General features: G+C 41.7%; 1 protein-coding gene across 1 annotated transcript; it reads right to left on the reverse strand.

Moving 5' to 3' along the window:
• Positions 1-5916: 5916 nt before the first annotated feature.
• LOC148008695 (uncharacterized) lies at positions 5917-11728 on the reverse strand. Its single transcript, XM_087674069.1, has 8 exons — positions 10920-11728; positions 10527-10645; positions 10297-10415; positions 9998-10160; positions 9540-9766; positions 9277-9422; positions 8852-9186; positions 5917-8569 (listed from the first exon to the last, which is right to left on the reverse strand). Exons 1-8 carry the CDS (start codon positions 11094-11096, stop codon positions 5998-6000), a joined length of 3858 nt encoding a protein of 1285 aa, XP_087530195.1. The 5' UTR covers positions 11097-11728; the 3' UTR covers positions 5917-5997.
• Positions 11729-18785: the final 7057 nt, after the last annotated feature.

An 18785-nucleotide genomic window follows, 5' to 3' on the forward strand; every position in this document is an offset into this window, starting at 1 on the left:
TCACAATGTGTGACCGCCCTTTCGTTTATTCAAATGTCACTAAAAGAATAAAGAATGAAGTGACTGTAATGGGCATCCACCACTTGCAGTGTAGAAGTATGTGGGTAACTAATACACACGATGTGGGTATTATTAGTGTAACCAATACATTGGCAGCTAGGCACATGTGCCTTTACCCCCAACACAATGAAATTGGAAAAACACAGTGTGGGTATTATTAGTGTAACCAATACACTGGTAGCTAGGCACATGTGCCTTTACCCCCAACACAATGAAATTGGGAAAACCAAGGTTATGATATCTAATACCTCCTCCTAGTGGATTTGGAAATCCTAATTTCAAATATAGACAGGATACATCAGAGGTGGTCCATAGATATGCTTACCTGAGGATTCAATTTTAGGGCCAAGATTCACTTTGAGAAGGGCCACAACGGATATATTAACACAAGGTTTTGGGGATCTAGCGTTGATGGAAAGCCAATGCACATAGATGTAGTTTCAAGAGCCTCAAATGAAGCACTGGCTCTTCGACACTTTTGTCACACCAACTCTTCTATATGAGGTCACCATATGGGGGTCCAGCCTCTATAATACGAGGGGAGCCACACAAGATTAGCCACTACCCCAGAGAGAGGAGATATATGAGGGATGGTAAAATATGGAGAGACCCCTAATACTAATGATTTCATGGATGATCTTGAGTAAGCCCTTAGTACCACATGAGATCATAAGAGTAGAGATGTAAGCATCATTGAGACAAAGATACTCTCAGCTCACACTAGAGTCGACTAGACAACTAGCATTACAGGGGGATATTAAGTGTTGGCATGCTTAGACAAAGGTAGGGCTATGACTACATGGATTACACATGGATCATATCCCACCCTTACATTACACGTTGGATTTCCCTCATTTGGATCTCAGCCAAGAGGAGTTGAACCGCATCATTAGGATGGACATTATATAGCTCCATATAGCCGGGACATGGGTGACACCTATTGAAGACTTGGAGATGAAGGTGGCCTTTTATTGGAAGCATCTTCTACACATATCTCCCAATGGATTTGTTATCCATTCAAGATATATTCACGCACACTTATCTCATGGTGTACGATGCATCATTGGATAGCTATATGCATCCTCACACAAGCTACGAATAAAATTCCCTCCCCTCAGAGGATAGGATTTATCAGTTTTGTTAGCTTGAGCCAAAGACAAAGAAGCACTATATAGACAAATGACCAATGTACTATGAGATTAGAGGACACTTCCATTACCTCTTTAGAGAGGGATTCGAGCCATTATCTAGGGTGATGGATTTCCAAGATCAAAGATGTCTCAAGCTTTTCCTACTAAAGCTATGATGACATAGAGAGCATGTCCTATGGACTTAGGAGCATGCACATAAAGACAGACACTAGCATACACTCACAGAGTCCTACAAAGCCTCAATTGCTCCCTCTACCATAGAGTCCCCCATCAGATAGATTGGTGCCCCCACCTTGAGGAGTCACCCTAGACACAGCCATAAAGAGATGCAAAGCCCCTTGTCCATACCCATTTGGTCCACGCCCCTACAAGAGGCATCATCTACAAATATAGAGGGTACTACAACATCATCAAGGAACCATACCTCACCACTTCAGCCTCTCTATGCTAGATAGACCTATGAGAGATATATTAGGATGAGAGTACCCCAAATCAACTATGTATTGTATATTCTCCATTTAGTTAGTCATAGCATTGGATGGCTACTATTTTGGGACTTAGGAATTTTCCTTGACTTTTAGATGTAACATTTTGCTCTCATAGGCTAATTTGGCCTTTTGTAGACATTTATGTATATATGTGTGTATGTACATGTGCATGTATGCATGTATGTATGTATATACATATCTCTCTCTTTTGTTATGGTTCATGAGCATGAAGGTGAAGAGGTTCTCTCCAAAGTTTGCACACACAAGCATGAGAGATTCTATTACTTGTTGTGAACTTTCATTGTACAGGTTAGCACAAGCAAGCACCCTTTATTGGCCTATTTATAATACATGTAGGTCTTTGTAGCTTGCTCACAATATTTTAAATTCATGCAATGGACTTAGTTGAACTTTCCTATACATTAAAATATTATTCAAGACTCTTGCATATGCACATGGGACGTTAATTTTTATGCAAACTTTATAGATTTGCAATATGCACAATGATGAGTTGGACACTCAAATTTCACAAAAAACTTTTTTGCATGTTGCATGAATTTTAATTTAATTATTCACTTACTATTTGAAGAGACGCAAGGCACAACTAAGGATCATTGCATATCTTTGAACCTTCTATTAGCTTTGCAACATCAATCACAATGAGTATAAATCCCAAAATTGTTGTACTATTTTTATGGTGCCGAACTAGCCTTCTTCTTCATACTTCTAGGTTTCAATTGCCAACTATTGTTCGTACTAGTTTACTATTTTTAGTAACTATTGTCTTTAGAACTATTATTTTTTGCAACTAGCTATACTTTGACTCCAACCTACTTATTTGACTGCTAGGCTCGAGCTACACTTTGACTATCTTTGACTGCTAGGCTCTAATTGCTTTGATTACCTTTGACCAACTTTGACTACCTTTGGCCTCCACCATTTGGGTTAATCAAGTGCATTTATTCTCTTATTTGATAATACTCCTGAGAATAGGAACATGTAGTGTATAAATATTTCAAAGTTCATCATTATGAATGGATAAGAGCATAGTTAATCATTGATGCCACAACTTTCTCTCTTATCCCACTAGACATGGTGTTATCCACTTTGGGTCCAAAATAAAATGCCATACACATAATTGATTTTGTTGATTTTCTTTCTCTATATCACATCCATAGGAACAAAGAATAAAGCTACCAATAAATGCTTATAACTAATATGTTTAACATTACCATAAAAAGAAGAAACAAATAATTCACCAAATATCTCCTTTGAAAGAGCACGTTAAAATCAACATGCTATGTAAACCACAAATAAGAGCAAATTCAAGGGACATAGGCTAAAACACCACATTAATTTTACATCTTTATCAACAATTAGGAAATGCAATCATGACTTGTACTTAATGAAAATATTTTGAAGACAAGGTTGAGTCACAAGAATAAGCTCAGAAAGCAATGCATTGTTTTATGAACAAGTATGCACAAATAGTTTACTTGATCTAAGAAAAAGAACATTCTTCGTCAAGCTTAAATCTTGGATAGTTCAATGCTATTTAGAAAGTATACATATAAGTATACAAGGCTCTTGCAAGTCAAACATCTAGCCTAGTGGTGGTGTTGTATTTAAGGCCTAAGGTAGCAAAGCTCCTAGTCAAGGCAACAAAATGCAATGGAAAAATAAAATTATGAATAACTTTCAAGATACATACTATTTTTGAAGCACAACTATCAAAATTTTGGTCCAATAACAAAAATTACTTGAGAAAATACCAAATGTCCCATCACACCAACCATATAGGTGTGGGTCTTGAGGGTTTTTGTGGCAAGAAAAGGTTTTAGTATCAAGTGAATTGCAACATCTAGAAAAAGACCTTCAAATTATAAAATAGAACTCTAGAGAGCCTTCAAATTTGGAATCGTTTTTGCACCACCAAGCCACTATATTTGTATCTCCCAAAACACTTCTCTCTAAACAAATTTTAGGATAAAAGGCCTCAAGCCACAATATGAGTATCTCCCAAAAAACAATGCCCTCACATGACTATGACCACTTCACTAGTCAACATGGAATCCATTATCGCCTCAAGTCTCTAAGAACAAACCTTGTACATTTGTGCAAGTCCAAACCTTTCTACACAAATCACTATATTGACTCCCAAAAAGAAGACTACACAAACCTAACTCTCACCATCTAGCTCACATCCACATGAATATCACCACTTGGCTCATTGATCTAAACAATCCATCATCCTTTCTAATAACAAACTTTTCTACAAGCCCAATCCTTTATGGAACAAGCCACTAAAGACCACTACACCCACCTAACTCGCACCACTAGCTCGTTACAACAACATCACACTCACCTATTTGTCACCACTAGGCTCATTGCCCTAGATAATCCATCATCCTCTCTAATAACAAACTTTTTACATTTTTGCAATGACCCTCGACCCATACTCTTCTTAGGAGGCTCAATTTCAAAATTAAGCATATATGAGGAGGACTCATTTAGAAACACACCTCATTTTCCTATTATGAGACACGCCTCCTCTTTCTACTATGAGGCTCAAAATTGAGCCTCCCAATATATAGCCCTCTACCCACTACTCTCTAAGTGGCTCAACTTCAAAATTGAGCCTCCATGAGGAGGTCTCCTTTGGAAACACACCTCCTCTTCATATTATGATGCTCAATTTCAAAATTGAGTCACCCAATATATAACCCTCTATCCACTCTCTTCTTTGGAGGCTCAATTTTTAAATTGAGCATCTATGAGGAGGCCTCCTTAGATGGATCAATTCTGAAATTGAGCCTCCCAATATATGACCATGTACACGCTCTCTTCTTGGGAGGCCAAACCTTTCACTCCCTTGACTATCAACACTTCACCATCAAGCTCATTGATCTCTCAAGACAACATTACACTCATAAACCTAGACAATCCATCATGATCTCTAAAAGCAATTCACATTTGTGCAAGTCTAATCCTTTCTATACCAAGCCACATTGTATTGGAACCACTATACTAACTCTTGAAAAATGTTTTATATGAACATATGACAACCTAACTAACTCTCATGATCTATCCCATCGATCTATGAGTTCAACACTAGAAACACTTCATTGGCACTATTTAGCCATGTACCTAAACTTTGATCCTAAATGATAATAAAACTTTTGCACATATGCGCCTTGCCCTAGACATCGATCAAGCTCAATGCTACATTTGCTTGATTATCACTATTTAGCCATGTACATGGATTAGACACTTTTTTATATTAATTGACAACAAACCTTTTACATTTGTGTAGTCTACCTTGGATTGTGCGTTGACCTCGTCCACTCTCATCTATAATGGACTTTTGGTGTTTGTGCAATTCCAAACCTTATGCAAGCATATTGACTTCCTTAGACAACATTACACTTGCCTATAGCAAACTCTTTACAATTGTGCAAGCCGAACAACATTGTGCGTTGACCTCGTCCACTCTCATCTATAATGGACTTTTGGTGTTTGTGCAATTCCAAACCTTATGCAAGCATATTGACTTCCTTAGACAACATTACACTTGCCTATAGCAAACTCTTTACAATTGTGCAAGCCGAACAACATTACACTTGCCTATTTTGGTGTTTGTGCAAGCCCAAACCTTATGCAAGCATATTGGCTTCCTGAAACAACATTACACTTGCCTATAGCAAACTCTTTACAATTGTGTAAGCCGAACAACATAACACTTGCCCATATAGCAAACTCTTTACAGTTGAGCAAGCCCAAACCTCCTAGCACAGCATATCGTTAAACGCAATTGTCACTAGCTAGCACGTTGACCTCTTAGGGCATTTCCATCATTCTCTTTGGCCCTAAAATAATACGATATGGTATTGAAAGGACAGTTGTCACTAGCTAGCACGTTGACCTCTTAGGGCATTTCCATCATTCTCTTTGGCCCTAAAATAATACGATATGGTATTGAAAGGACAGTTACATATGCAAGCTTGACATGCTAAAGTTGAAGCACAAAGGAGCCTAATGCAAGCTTTGAAACCTTCTCTTTTATCCAATGTAAATGTAGCTTGGGGTTGGGATTAATTCATTACCCTATGTCTCTATCTCCTTTGTCTATGAAAAAACAAACACACACACACACACACACACTCTCTCTCTCTCTCTCTCTCTCTCTCTCTCTCTCATAGAAGGGGAAGTGTGACTAAAACGATTTAACTTAAAACAATGAAGAAATAATAATGGATGAATGGAGTACAAGGCCATTTGCCGAGACGGCAAAAAGAAGCTTAGGTGCGGGCGAGGTCGAATTTTTGAACAGCGCGCGTCCAGGCATGCGAAAGGGAGGCGCGGAGTCTATCGTCAAAGAAGACGGAAGGGTCACGGCGGGCACCGGCATGGGAAAGAGAGGAGCGAGGGCGTTCGTCAAAAAAGACGGAACTGTCACGTTGCGCGCCGGCGAGGTCATCGACCGCCGTCAATTCATCCTGCTGGTGGTGGTGGTGCCCGCTGCTGGCGGCGTGCTGGCGGCGCCCGGCGCTGCTGCTGCGGCCGCAGCCCCGGACGGGGCTGGCGACTCGGATGGGGCCCACGGGGGCGAGGCGTCGGCTCGCGCTGGCGCTGCGCACGAGGAGGCTGGCCTTTTTGTGGGCCGCTGCCCCGCCGCCGTTGACAAGGCTCGGCGGCGGCGACGGCGGCTGCTGACAATCTCTCTCTCTGCGCGGCACAGTCGCTGCCTCCGGTCGCTGCTGCCGCCGCCCACGTGATTCCGTTGCCGCTGCCTTCGTCGAGCTGCTGCGGCGCTGCCTTGTCGTCGTCTCTGCCGCCAGCGGCAGCTCCCTGCCGCCCTCCCCCTCTTCCTCCTGTGGCCGCCGCGCACCTGTCACCTCGCCGGACCACGACGACCGCGATGTCGACGACAGCGGCTCTGTCATGAAATCCTGCAGCGGCTGGTGGCGTTGCGCTGCGAGTGCGTGCCGCAGCCTGCGCCGCCGCTCTCTCTCCCTCATGCGCTCCACAAATTCAGTCTCGCATGCAATCTGCTCCGCCTCCTCTGCATCCTTGCCTGCCGTAACGTCCTCTGCTTGATCACGATGGGTATGATGCTGATGATGATCCTTGCCTGCTTTGATGCCTGTTTGATCATGATGATGATGATGATGCTCCTTGCCTGTTTTATTGACTGCTTTGATGCCTGTTTGATCCTGATGATGATGCTCCTTGCCTGTTTTGTTGACTGCTTTCATGCCTGTTTGATCCTGATGATGTTCCTTGCCTGTTTTGTTGACTGCTTCCTTGCCTGCTTTAATGGCCGCCCTGTCATGACCATGTTCCTTGCCTGCTTCCTTCCCCTGATGAATCCATGGCCGTCTCTCGGTCCCCACCTTCAGCCGGCTGAAGCTCTCCATCATCCGCCTCTCATCCGCCGCTTGCCCCTCCATCGCTGCCATTGATTTCCTCCTCCCCGGGCTCACCCCTCGAGCGCTGCCATCGCTGCGCTTGAAAGAGGTCGGCGTGATTGATCTCCGCCATGGACTGATCCGCTTGGACTCTTCTCTCTTCTTCTCCTTGGTCCTCTCCCTTTTACCATCACTGTTCTCTGCCTCTCTGTCCTGCTCGGCTGCCATATCCACCTCCTGCTTGAAGCTCAGCCTTCTCAGAATGCCCCCGATGATCCCTCCCTTCCCATGCTCTTCCGCCATGTCCTTCTCACTCCGTCCGAAATTAAATTTGCCTTCTTGAGCCGCACTCTTACCCCCTTGTTGAGGTTCCATAGCAGCCCTGTTCTCTCCTGCCTTGTTATCATCCCCTGCCTTTTCTCTCTCGTCACTGGGATCCAGCAGCAGCTTCTGCAGCCATTTGTCCAAGTTCAACTTGCCCAGCTTCTTGACCCTCTCCTGCTCATCCTCTTCCTCTCGGATTGCATCCGCCATGGCTGCATTCACCTTCCCCTGCATCTCCAGCACCTCGGTCAGCAGCTCATCTAACTGCTCCTCATCTTTGGTCTTCCCAAAACAGGACATTCCTGCCTGTGCAGGGTCATCTTTGGTCTCCCCAAAACAGGACATTCCCTCCTGTGCAGGGTCATTTGTCTTGGTGCTGTTACCTTGCTCCTCATCTCTGGTCTTCACAACGCACCATCTCTCTTCCTGTCCAGCCTCATCTGGCTCGGTACTGTTAGCATCATCCCTCTCCACCGTCCTCTTGAAGCAAATGGTCTCGTTCTCAGGGCCTTCTGATGCATTTTCTCCTACTGACTCTGCTCTATCCTCCTTGTCCTGCTCCCCATATTCATAGCCTAAAAGAACCACATCCAATTCACCACTCACCTCTGTGGCCTTCCTCTTGACACCACTCCCACCAGACCCTAGTAAAGAAACAGTTCTGACAAAATTGGGTGAGCCAGCTTTGGGGGCTTCCTCTGTGATGGGGGGGAGGCCAGAGCCTTTGTATCTATTAGGCTCAGGGCCATCCACTGCTGCCTCAGCTCGATTGGTAGGCTTAAGCGCATCATTTTGATCCCCGGATCCTTGCTCTGATGAACCAGTTGGACTAGGCTGCTCACTGCTCTCAGCTCCTTCCTCAGGAACTGCACTTGTTTTGGGCCAATGCCGGGCCTCGCAACTCACCCTGGCAAGATCAATCGGTTTGATGCAGCTCCCCACATCTGTATGGCCTATATTGCGAAATCTTTTGGTGATTCTCGGCCTGACCATAGCCTCCAAACTTTCCCTCTGCTTAACCCGCTGCAGGAGGTCCATCTCAGCAGCATCACATGTCGATTTCTGTGACTCAAGCCTTGCTAGTAATGCATTGCAAGCAGCTTGGCTTAATCTGGCTTGTTCCTTGTACACGACACACCTGAGAGTAAACAAGACAAGTGCCATATCAGGCAGAGCGTCCAAGCATGATCAATGCACACATAATGATGAAAGACGAAAGTTGTCTGATCAACTTGCTGCATGAAAGTTTGGCACAGACATTCAGGATAATCACATATATGGCTTGCAAACTAATGCCATGGATTGCAGAAATGAATAGGCATACATGAGACGATTCATCTAAACAAGCTTGTGCAGGCATAACCTACATTAAACATATACACATGAAAGAAGACAGATCGTGTCATGACAAGAGACTTACTGGTGCATTGTGTCTCGGATCATCTTCTCAAGGCATAGTCGATACTGGGATTGGGTTTCTGACCATCTTCTTTGCTTCTCGACACGCCTCTTCTGCTTTGCAAGTGTGTGCTCTAACTCATCAAGGACCAGCTTCTCCTTCTCGTTTTGTGTCCTCATTCTTCTCAGCTCTTCCCCTAATCGTGCAATTTCTTCCTTGTTCACCTCCATTTCCTCCTCATGTGCTTTCTTGAGTGCTCCTTCTCTTCGGATAGCTGCAGTAATTGCCATACAATTGTCGTTGCAGTTCTCTTTGTTCTCTTTGTCCAGCTGCCATTCTCCTCTCATCAAGTGATACTGCAATGGAACAGCCCAATTAAATATGACTTTTTGCTAGATTATTTTGAAGCCATTAGATTGCCTGCATGGTGGAATAAGAGCTCCAACCTTGTCCCTGATTTGTAATATGGACTTGTTCACAAGAACAGGTTCAAACTCCTTGATGCTTTTCCAATTGCCCGGTCCAAACTTTTGCAGAGCTCTTTGAAGAGCTTCCTCTTCTTCCAGAGTCCATCTACTTGTTGCAGGATTGCCTGCATTCGCTACGCATAACTTCATGAGAATTGCCATCTTAAACCATGGTTAAGTCAACACTTCAATCAGGGCATGCATTATCAATTTAAGATTGTAGCACTTGACATTGAGCTCACCTTGGCTGGCCAAGGCTGAATAACTTTGTCTCACTGCTCTAGTGCCATTGAGAATTCTCAGTGCATCATCCATGTCCTTCTGAACTCGTACCAAGGCAGATGCTGCTATTCCAACCTGGTTCTTTCTCTCGCAGAAGTGTTGCGGCCACTGATGACATTCTGCAACAAGCTCATCATCGAGTTGTTCATTCTCCCCTGCGCTAAAGAAGAGAGAAAAAGCTCTTTGCCTGCAAAGTTTTTTTAATGAATAGTAAGCTGGAGGACCATCAAATTACATCTGAACAAAATTCTATGATGAAGGATTTTTCGGTTAAGAGCATCCTTTAAAGGCCGTCATTCAGCTTTGTCACACTCTTATTGGCTGAATTGATACTGATGGTTACGAGGAGAAAGTGTAGGAGTATAGCAATTTTGATGCCATGGTAGCTTTTCTGCTAGATATGTGCAGCGAGGGATACCTGAAATCTGCATTTGTTGAAGCGAATACAGAGAGAAACTGATTGATTGAAATTCCAACTTGCAAATCCCACCAGGGTACTAGAAACTCTAGCCTTGTGCCTTTGCATTGTTCAGCCTGCCACTGCACTACGCGAAGGTTACTGGGGACCGTTTTTCCACCTCCTGCCAGAGCAAGCTTACCATTGTGAGGGGTAGGGACTCGAAGCTGCATCCCAAATTTTGAGAATCTGTGTGTGCTTCAATGAATATAATAGTGAGACTGTTATAACTCCGTGAGTAAGAGAAATTGTGATCATACTTGAAATGGGAAACCAGTGGTCAACCTCCCAGGCAAGAGGAGATGCAGGGTCAGCATTCCAGTAGAGGACATTGCCATAAACATCCACACGGAATTTGGCAGGGTCAAATCCTGCATTTCTGCGCAAATACAAAAAAATTCAAAGCTCAGTGGTAACACAAATGATTTTGCAGTACATAATGATGTGGATTGGAATTCAACAGATAAATTTAAAGGAACTCGAAGCCAACCCTATATGATCCATCTGCAGCCACAGGAATTCTGCGTGCCTCTTCGCGTTTGTTGGATTCCTCTCCTTCTCCGCAGCAGTAATTGGGAACACGTCCTCAATTTCTTTCAATTTGGCTAGCTGAAGAAACGATCCACCATGCCATTTACAGATTACCATCAGATAACGCTAGTGCAGTGAGGAGAATGTCATAGCTTTAAGGAAAGGCAAAGATATAAAGTCAGAAAGCAAGGACTGTTGAGATGGGGAAAAATGGTTTGATGGCGGGCATATCTGATCACCTTTCCATGATCTAATTTCTAAGATGGACCTGTTAATCTAAGTTTGAACCAACATACTTTATGTGAGGAATGACAATGAGATGGGGTTTTGTATATTGTTTTGTTCTCATTACCTCTTGATCCAAGGGGGCATAAGGAAGGAAGCGTTGGGGTGGGCCATCCGTAAAGGGTGTGATAAGCCCCTGCAGCTGAAAGTGGGCGTGTCTGCATAGCTTGGCATAGCCTCTGGGATAACCCAACTGAGGATCAACTGCTCTTTCTTCATCTGTTAGGAGCAGCTTTGCAAACATCTTGCAGGAGAGGGCTGGAGAGAACAATCCTTGAAATATTTGCCTGTCTAGGGGCAAGCTGTGCGTAGGGACGGCTGCCAGAGCTGTTTCTCAGAGAGCGATATCGATTTGTAAAACCAATCGCTGAAGGACATCATGTCTCTTGATCTCATTTTGGGCGGCAATTGCCTGCAGAAATGCTTCTAGAGGAGCAAGTAGTCTCCTTTTGTCTAATCTCTTTGGATAGCAGCAGAAGATCGGGAGTTGTGAGTAAATGCTTGTAGAGGAGCAAAGCAGTCCTCTTTTCTCTAATCTCTGTAGTTAGCAGCAGAATATGAGAATTTGTGATTCCAAACCGCCGAAGGCCAAGTGTGTTGACTCCAGTTTTAAGCTGCAATTGCAAACAGGAATGGTGCCAGAGTAGGTAGATCTTAGATCTCTTTGTCTGGCGGCAGAAAATGAGAGGGGAGGCACCGAAAGTAAGTAGTTTTCGTATCGTATGTTTGATAATCGATGATCTCTGTTGGAGTGGTAGCAGAAGAAGAGAGAGGGCGGGAGGGGGAGGGAGAGGGAGAGAGCCAATGTTCCCAAAACGTGTGGGCGATTCAATGGCTTGGCTTGCTTACACACACATACACAACGGCTCATGCTTCTGCTGCAGTTTCAAACACCGATTAGAGCAACGGCTATATTTGGATGGGTTAGAAAACCCTTTATTGTCTGTCGTCCTCCGATTAAACAACCCAGATACTTTACGCATTCGGACGGATCCGCGAGAGGGACCTCAGACCACCTTCTTTATAATCTTCATTCACATCAAGCAACTGTTTTTGTTCACTCTTGACTTCTTGTTTTTGACTTTACTCAATTCCTAGAGGATTCCTGGGCCATGAGGCCATTGCCATATCCTTTTGCCTAGGATTCCATCATCCCTCCTCCAATGTCAAGGAGTTTTGAACCTTTGATGTGAAGGGCTTCCAAGTTCCACTATGCCCACCAAGAAACTTTTGTCAAGAGCATTTTCCCACACTGCATTTTCTCACAGCGATTCGCGAAACCCTCAAACATCAAAAATTTAAGCCCTTTACACAATGCATTTCTCCACATTCCCACAAATGCAAGGGCAAGCTCGTGTATTTTGAAACTTTAGGTTTGTTTCGTTGTAATCGCTTCATTTCTTGTTTTTCAAGCTGTAAATTGCCTCTCATGGGAAGGAGACTTAATAAGTTTGGGCATACTTTAAGATGTGTTTTGATTCATTTCTCTGCATGTCACAAAACTCACAGTGGTAAAATCTCCTACCACCTAGCCCGTTAACGACATACTTCTACGCACTCTCTTAGATCTTGAAGTTAGCCTCTAAGCCCAGTCACACTACTCCTTTGTAGGGGTACCTCGAGAATGATTACAGTGACAAGCGCCCAACCCTTGCCCAAAGTTTGGATGTGTGCAAGAGTGCATATCATCTCCAATGTTGTGTAACGAAGAGCAAACACCTAACCCCTAAATAAATACTTTGATTGTATTAACATCTTGTAAAGTGTCGGTCTATAACATGGTGTGTAGCTAACCTTATTTCTAACTATACATTGCAATCACGTTAAACATGTGGCAATAGGGGGTTTTAATGTATTTGTTAGAAGTCATAATACATCACAATTGATTGCCAAGGCCACCATTAATGTGAAAAGACAATTCTTTTGATTATAGAGCACATCTTGGTAATGTTCTCGTAGCAACCCGCTTTTGATCGGGGCTTGCAAGATGAGTGTGGGTCAAAGCTTTACTTACTCAGCCTACTCCTCATGTGTGTGACTAAGGGTTAGGAGGACTTCACTCCCCATCTACCGACATTTTGTGTGGCCCATCCTTAAGACCCTTAGCAAATTTTCTTGATCACCATGTACCCATGTGCGAAAACTTTTGTCATGATGAAATACTAGGCCTACAATGGGGTTTCTTACAAGCAATGTCCCTAGGGGCAAAAACTTAGGTTGTCACAAAGAAAGACCCAAACCACAATGGGGCAATTCCATCTTATTCTTTAGAATGCTCTACCCTCAATGAATAAGGTTGGGTTTCAAATAGTCTCAAGTTTGCCACTTTAGAGAAAGAAACAACAAAAAGCCAAATAAAGCTTATCTAATCAAAAGAAACAACAAAGGATAAATAGAGTTTTTCTCATTTAGTTTGGCTTGCTCTAACCCCTCTAGCCTTTATGTTTTCTCCAAAAAAAAGTAATGACTCTAAAGATGAGTGTCCCAACCCTATTGTTTACTAAATCAAAAGTTCTTAAAGTCTTGGAGGAGAAAGATAGTTGGAAGGGCAAATAATTTTTGGCAAGTTTAAGTAGGGTTGTCTCCATGGCTCGATGCAAGAAGTCACATGTGATTAACACCATCTAGGATGCACATAGCAAGAGTTTGGATTGGGTAAGAGACACAAATGCTACTTCTCTCTATAAACATCCTCATACTACAAAAGTCATGATGAGGATGAAAGTTTAGGAAACTATGGGGCACATGTTTGAGTTGAGAAAGTAGCATGGATTTGTTGGAATACCATGTCCACTATGCCAAGATGTAAGATCAGCTTTCTATTTCAACAACTCTAAGGCATTCTGTTTGGTGTACAACATGCGAGCTTTGCAGCAACAAGCACATGAGGAAGTACACCAACATGCGAGCTTTGCAGCAACAAGCACATGAGGAAGTAGAGGGAGCAAATAAGCTTGAACACCATCTTCTACCTTAGGTTTTGTCCATTACTCCTTAAGTTTAAAATAGGACAATTGTCTACCTTGGCAACTAGGACAAGCAAGTCCCTATATACTCAAACAATTGTACCAACTCTCTATCATAAATCATGTATGCCATTTAGTCATTGAACATACTTAGTATGTTTTTCAATGCATGGGATTTGGTAGCTGGAAACTTAATGTATTTTTGTTAAATGTGACCTATAAATTCCTAATGAACATAATGCTTCTTTGTTGTACTTTACTCTAGATAATCTATCAACATACAAGGAATGAGGTTACTATTGTCCGTTTGCTCCGCGATAACTAAAGGTTCAAAAAGAAAACCTTCTTTAAACTAGGATCATAAACCACCTTGACAATGGGGGATGACACACTCCTACATTTGCAAAATCTTGCACATATATGGTGCAAGTATCAATCATATGTTGAAGTTCAAGCAACAATTGCGACTTAAACATTTACTCAATTTCTCATATCATGTGCAAACTTTGCTCTTATGATAGCAACCATCTAGAAGTATTGCTCTAACATGATGGAAAAAGAACCACACACTAAAAGCCATTGAGAAAAAGAGCAAATATAGCAAAGCTCATTTAGAAATCACCAAAATGTTCAAATGTTTGTTTGCTTGTAGGTAGTAGCAAAGTGTTGTGATTGATACTACTATTATTTTAGTTATATAATCCTTCTCATCCATATAAGAATAGCATTGTGCCAACTCAAATATCATATTCATCTCTCCTTCTATTGTAGCTTGTTGAGAAGTCAACCTTAAAATGTGTAGAGGACCCACCATGTTGACCGGTCCACTCTCATGAGGATGTGAATTTTGAACTTAATGCTCTTTGGACACTTAAGTTGGGATACTTAAGTTGTGCACATGTGAGATTAAGTTGAAGTCACTAGAACAAGATAATCCTAGCTTGGGCGAAAGGGTACATTTGCAAAAGTTGTTGTGGAGAGGTGTCGATGGGTGCTTCGTGTTAAATCTTGGCTAGGGACATTAAATTTTAATGTCATCCACTAAGGTTTGTAAAAAGTTAAACAATATTTTCAAGCTCAATGGATTTAGGAATTTGAAATTGAGGTTGGTCATGGCCAAATATTGGGCCTAGACATGTATATACCCAATTTAATTACTCTTGGCAGGAAAACATAAGTCTAAAGGCTTGGTTTGCATGGGGAGATGTGGTACTTGGCAATTGGCTAAGTTTGGGTGCCATGCGAGGCTATGTAAAGTTGTTTGGGGCAGATAGGAGGATAGAGATCTCAACTTTGGGTTTAGAGAGAGTGGTTGCGGCACCATGGTAGTAGGGCCACCTATCTTGAGGATGATTCTAGATATCTCTCAAGTCAATTGGAGATCGTACATATGCAACATGACAAGGAAAATATTTTTCTTCTCTATCTTAATGAGGGGGAATAGTAGGGGAAGGGCTCACCAATTGCATATTGATTTTAACCCTTTTTGAAGTTGTTGATGCCATTAGAATCACCATCAAAGTTAATGTTTGAGAGGTGCAACAAAAAACCTACTTTTGGCATGATTTTGGGCAAGAAATGGATGTTGGCCATTATTTGAGGGTTGAATTGTAGAAATTTCTCTCTTATGCTTCTTCTCTCTCAGGTATACTTGATGCATGTGCCATTTGTTGAAGGAAACTAGAGAATTGGGCCTGAATTTTGAACCTAATGTGTTGTGGATTATTGGTTTGCTATTAATAGTATATTTTCAACAAGGATTAGGGTTTTTGTTGGTAGCATTGGGATGCATGGATGCATGCCTCTGCATTTTAGGAAGATTGTTGATGGAAATATGGTCAATTGAGAACAAAATGGGTGAGATTGTGGGGCTACAAATGGGCCAATTTGCATGCAACATGAATCCATTAAATTTAGGCCTTCTTGATCATGGAATCTAGGGACAATTTAGAATTTATGATTGAGGGTTAATAAATGATAAGGAAAGTAGTCGAAATGTTAAAGAATTGATTAACTCAATAGAGGAAAAGGATATTCTTGGAGAGCACACCTCTTGAATGTGGGGTAAGGCCTTCCCTAGGATTTGCACCAAGTCTCAATTGTACAAGGAGAATTAGAATTAATGTGAAAAGAAATACTGGAACGAGCACCAATGTTTTAGAGCCAATTGGGTGCTTGCTTATTTGATTTCTTTTGAGCAATGTGATAAAAAATGGTAAAATTTTCATTTTCATTTCCTCATTTCTTTTATGAATCTATTTTTTGCTATAAATTATTGAAATTTAATCCATTTTATGGTTTCACTATCATTCTAGCGGGTTTCATGGTTCCAATGCTAGAATACATAAACTCCCTGGAGTACATGGGATTGAGGCAACTAATTGCAAGTCATGATTACAAGTGATTTGTTGAAATTGTATTCAACTTTCACAAATTTCAACAATCATGTCTTAAATAGTAATACAGTGATGCCTCATCTAAAGCTAATGGAAATAACGCAATGTCTATAATCTTTATATGGGTGTTCATCATGGGCAGCATGTCATTGGTTTATTCATGAAGTTGGGACTTTAATGCATCATGAATGTTGGAAATCCGAAAGAATACGAGGATTCAAATGCTCAGCTCAATGCATAGTTGATTGGAGTAAGGGTACTTTACGAATGGACATAAAAGACCCACATTTTGTTGACTTCGTGCACTCATTGAGGAAGGGCAAAAAGGCTAAAACATGTGTGACACCTTTTGATGCTTCGAGACACTATGTATTCACTGAAGCTTAGATGTGGCACTCCCTCTACATGGACCAAATGAGCAAATTCAAATGTTTGCATTGGAGCAAGGACTACAAGTGCATGAGAAAAACTTTAAAATGCACACACTATGCCTTTGGGACAGCAAAATATGAATCCAACCATGGGACATTTGAGATACTTAGGTGCAGGATTTATGTTTAACATTATGGCCAGTCATGATACTACTCCTTTTGGTATGCATGGCACAAGTGCATTTGGCATGAAGCCAAAAATGCATGGTCAAATGTATCGTGGAATGGCTCCTTGAATGTAAAATCCCATGCATAATCACATTCGAATGGTCCATATATACAAACAAGGATGGTTGGCAATGCATCTTGTGCTGCTTGTATGTTTAGTGCATAAAGGATTGGGGCTAGTCAACTTAATGTAATGTTTAATTCTAGTCAAGCTAGAATTGCAAAAATATACCAATTTTGTAGCAATCTAAAATTCTCAAGGGTCTAAGTGATCCAAAAAGGAAAAGGGTCTAGAATCTATTGAAGGCTTTGGTGCAAGTGAAGTTAGGGGTGAAGTTTCCATGTGTTAGGTGGTGAAATTTTACAATGTTCTAACCTATGCATGGATGAAAATGGATGGAGGAGGATCACCTAACAAATCATCCTTGGTGTTATACTTTAGCTTGATGTCTTTTAGTAATTGTTTTCACCCACAATGGGGTTGCCCACATGGGGTTTGACTTTGAATTCTTTTAATCAAAAAGGGGGGGGGGGGGGGGGGGGGGGGGGGGGGGGGGTCGTTAGTAGCAATCCCCTTTTTGGAGAAAACAGTTTTGAAAGTGCCCCTACTTTGAAACATTTTTCCCTAGTGATTGTGTGTGTGTGCGCGCACGCGCGCGCATCTACGTGTGCATGTGTGTGCGCGTGCATGCACACATTATGAAACATTTCCTGAAAAGAACATTTTTTGGATCTATAGTGTAAGAGTGATTACAAATTTGCAATCTTGCAACTTTATAGAAACTTGCAATCTTGCATTGAGTGTTATACATCTCTAAGGTCTATCTCTTTCTAAAAATTATAAGCCATAACCATAAAATGCATACTGCAAAGACATATTGTTGGAATGTGCCAATTTGAGACATGGTGCCTTCAATAATTATAGAAAATTTATGCTCAAGATTGCAAATGTGTTTGGAAGGCACTTCAAAAAATCTAAATGGCAAAATGTGGAAGTATTATTTTGAAAGGTAAAATGTGACAAAAAAATGTCAAATGTTGCCCAATGCTGAGTGTGCAATGCCTCAAGGGCATTGCCATATAGCTACACATGTCTTCAAGTACCTCAAGGGCATGCTAAATTGGGTCCTTTCTATAGGAAAGATGGCCATCCAAGCTAATTTGGGTCTTTTCTATAGGAAAGTTAGGGACATAAGCCAATGGTATGGGGATTGAAGGCTCTTATGGTTTTCAACAAGCAATGCACATATTGATGCCTTGTGGTTTTTTATATAGTTCCATTGCAAGTACATTTTCATGGCTTGTGGTTTTTGTTATAGTTCCATAAGTACACTCTATGAGAAGAAACATAGAGGCTTTCTACTAGTCATCCACTTATATATGAATGATTTGTTACTCATTATGCTAGATGACACTAAAGTTTTCACTTACATTACACATGCAAGAGAATTGGCTTCTTGTGCCACTTCTTTTAATAATTCATTTTCTATATCATTTGACCCGATTTTAGTAAAACTCTTTTGTGATGTGTTTTTTTGTCAAATGGATATATATTATTACGAGACTTTGTCCAACCACCATTTGAAGAGTGGCAGGCATCGTAGAGGCCATGTGCAATAGCTAGGAAGTATCGATCTTAGGATCAATTGTAACACACCCTCTGACCTCTACCAACTGGGCTACAACTAATTGGCAATTTTTAGTAAAAGTTGCAATGTGGCCGATTTTATGATAATTTATTGGCTAATGCATGGAATTCCTCTTTTGATTTAATTAGGATCTAGTGATTCACATGGCTATGGAAGATGCCTTCTTGTGTGAATGTCACTAAGCATGATAGCTCTTTAGCAAAAGCGCTTATGTGGCTCTTACTTTGGCTACCATTGCACCTTAACACCTCACATATGAGTGAGGGTATGGTATGAGTAGGTAAGCACAACATAGTGGTAGGCATATGGCAAGTATTGATTTG

Source organism: Lygodium microphyllum, unplaced genomic scaffold, assembly GCF_053477565.2.
Source record: "Lygodium microphyllum isolate KBCC unplaced genomic scaffold, Lygodium_microphyllum_v1.1.10 scaffold_81, whole genome shotgun sequence".
Classification (NCBI taxonomy): Eukaryota; Viridiplantae; Streptophyta; class Polypodiopsida; order Schizaeales; family Lygodiaceae; genus Lygodium; species Lygodium microphyllum.

Coding starts and splice junctions, on each gene's coding strand:
- LOC148008695 (XM_087674069.1), bottom strand. CDS start 11,096: ATGTTTGCAAAGCTGCTCCTAACAGATGAAGAAAGAGCAGTTGATCCT. Junction 10,416..10,526: donor CTGCAGATGGATCATATAGG/GTTGGCTTCGAG, acceptor GTATTTGCGCAG/AAATGCAGGATTTGACCCTG. Junction 9,767..9,997: donor TCAACAAATGCAGATTTCAG/GTATCCCTCGCT, acceptor AAAACTTTGCAG/GCAAAGAGCTTTTTCTCTCT.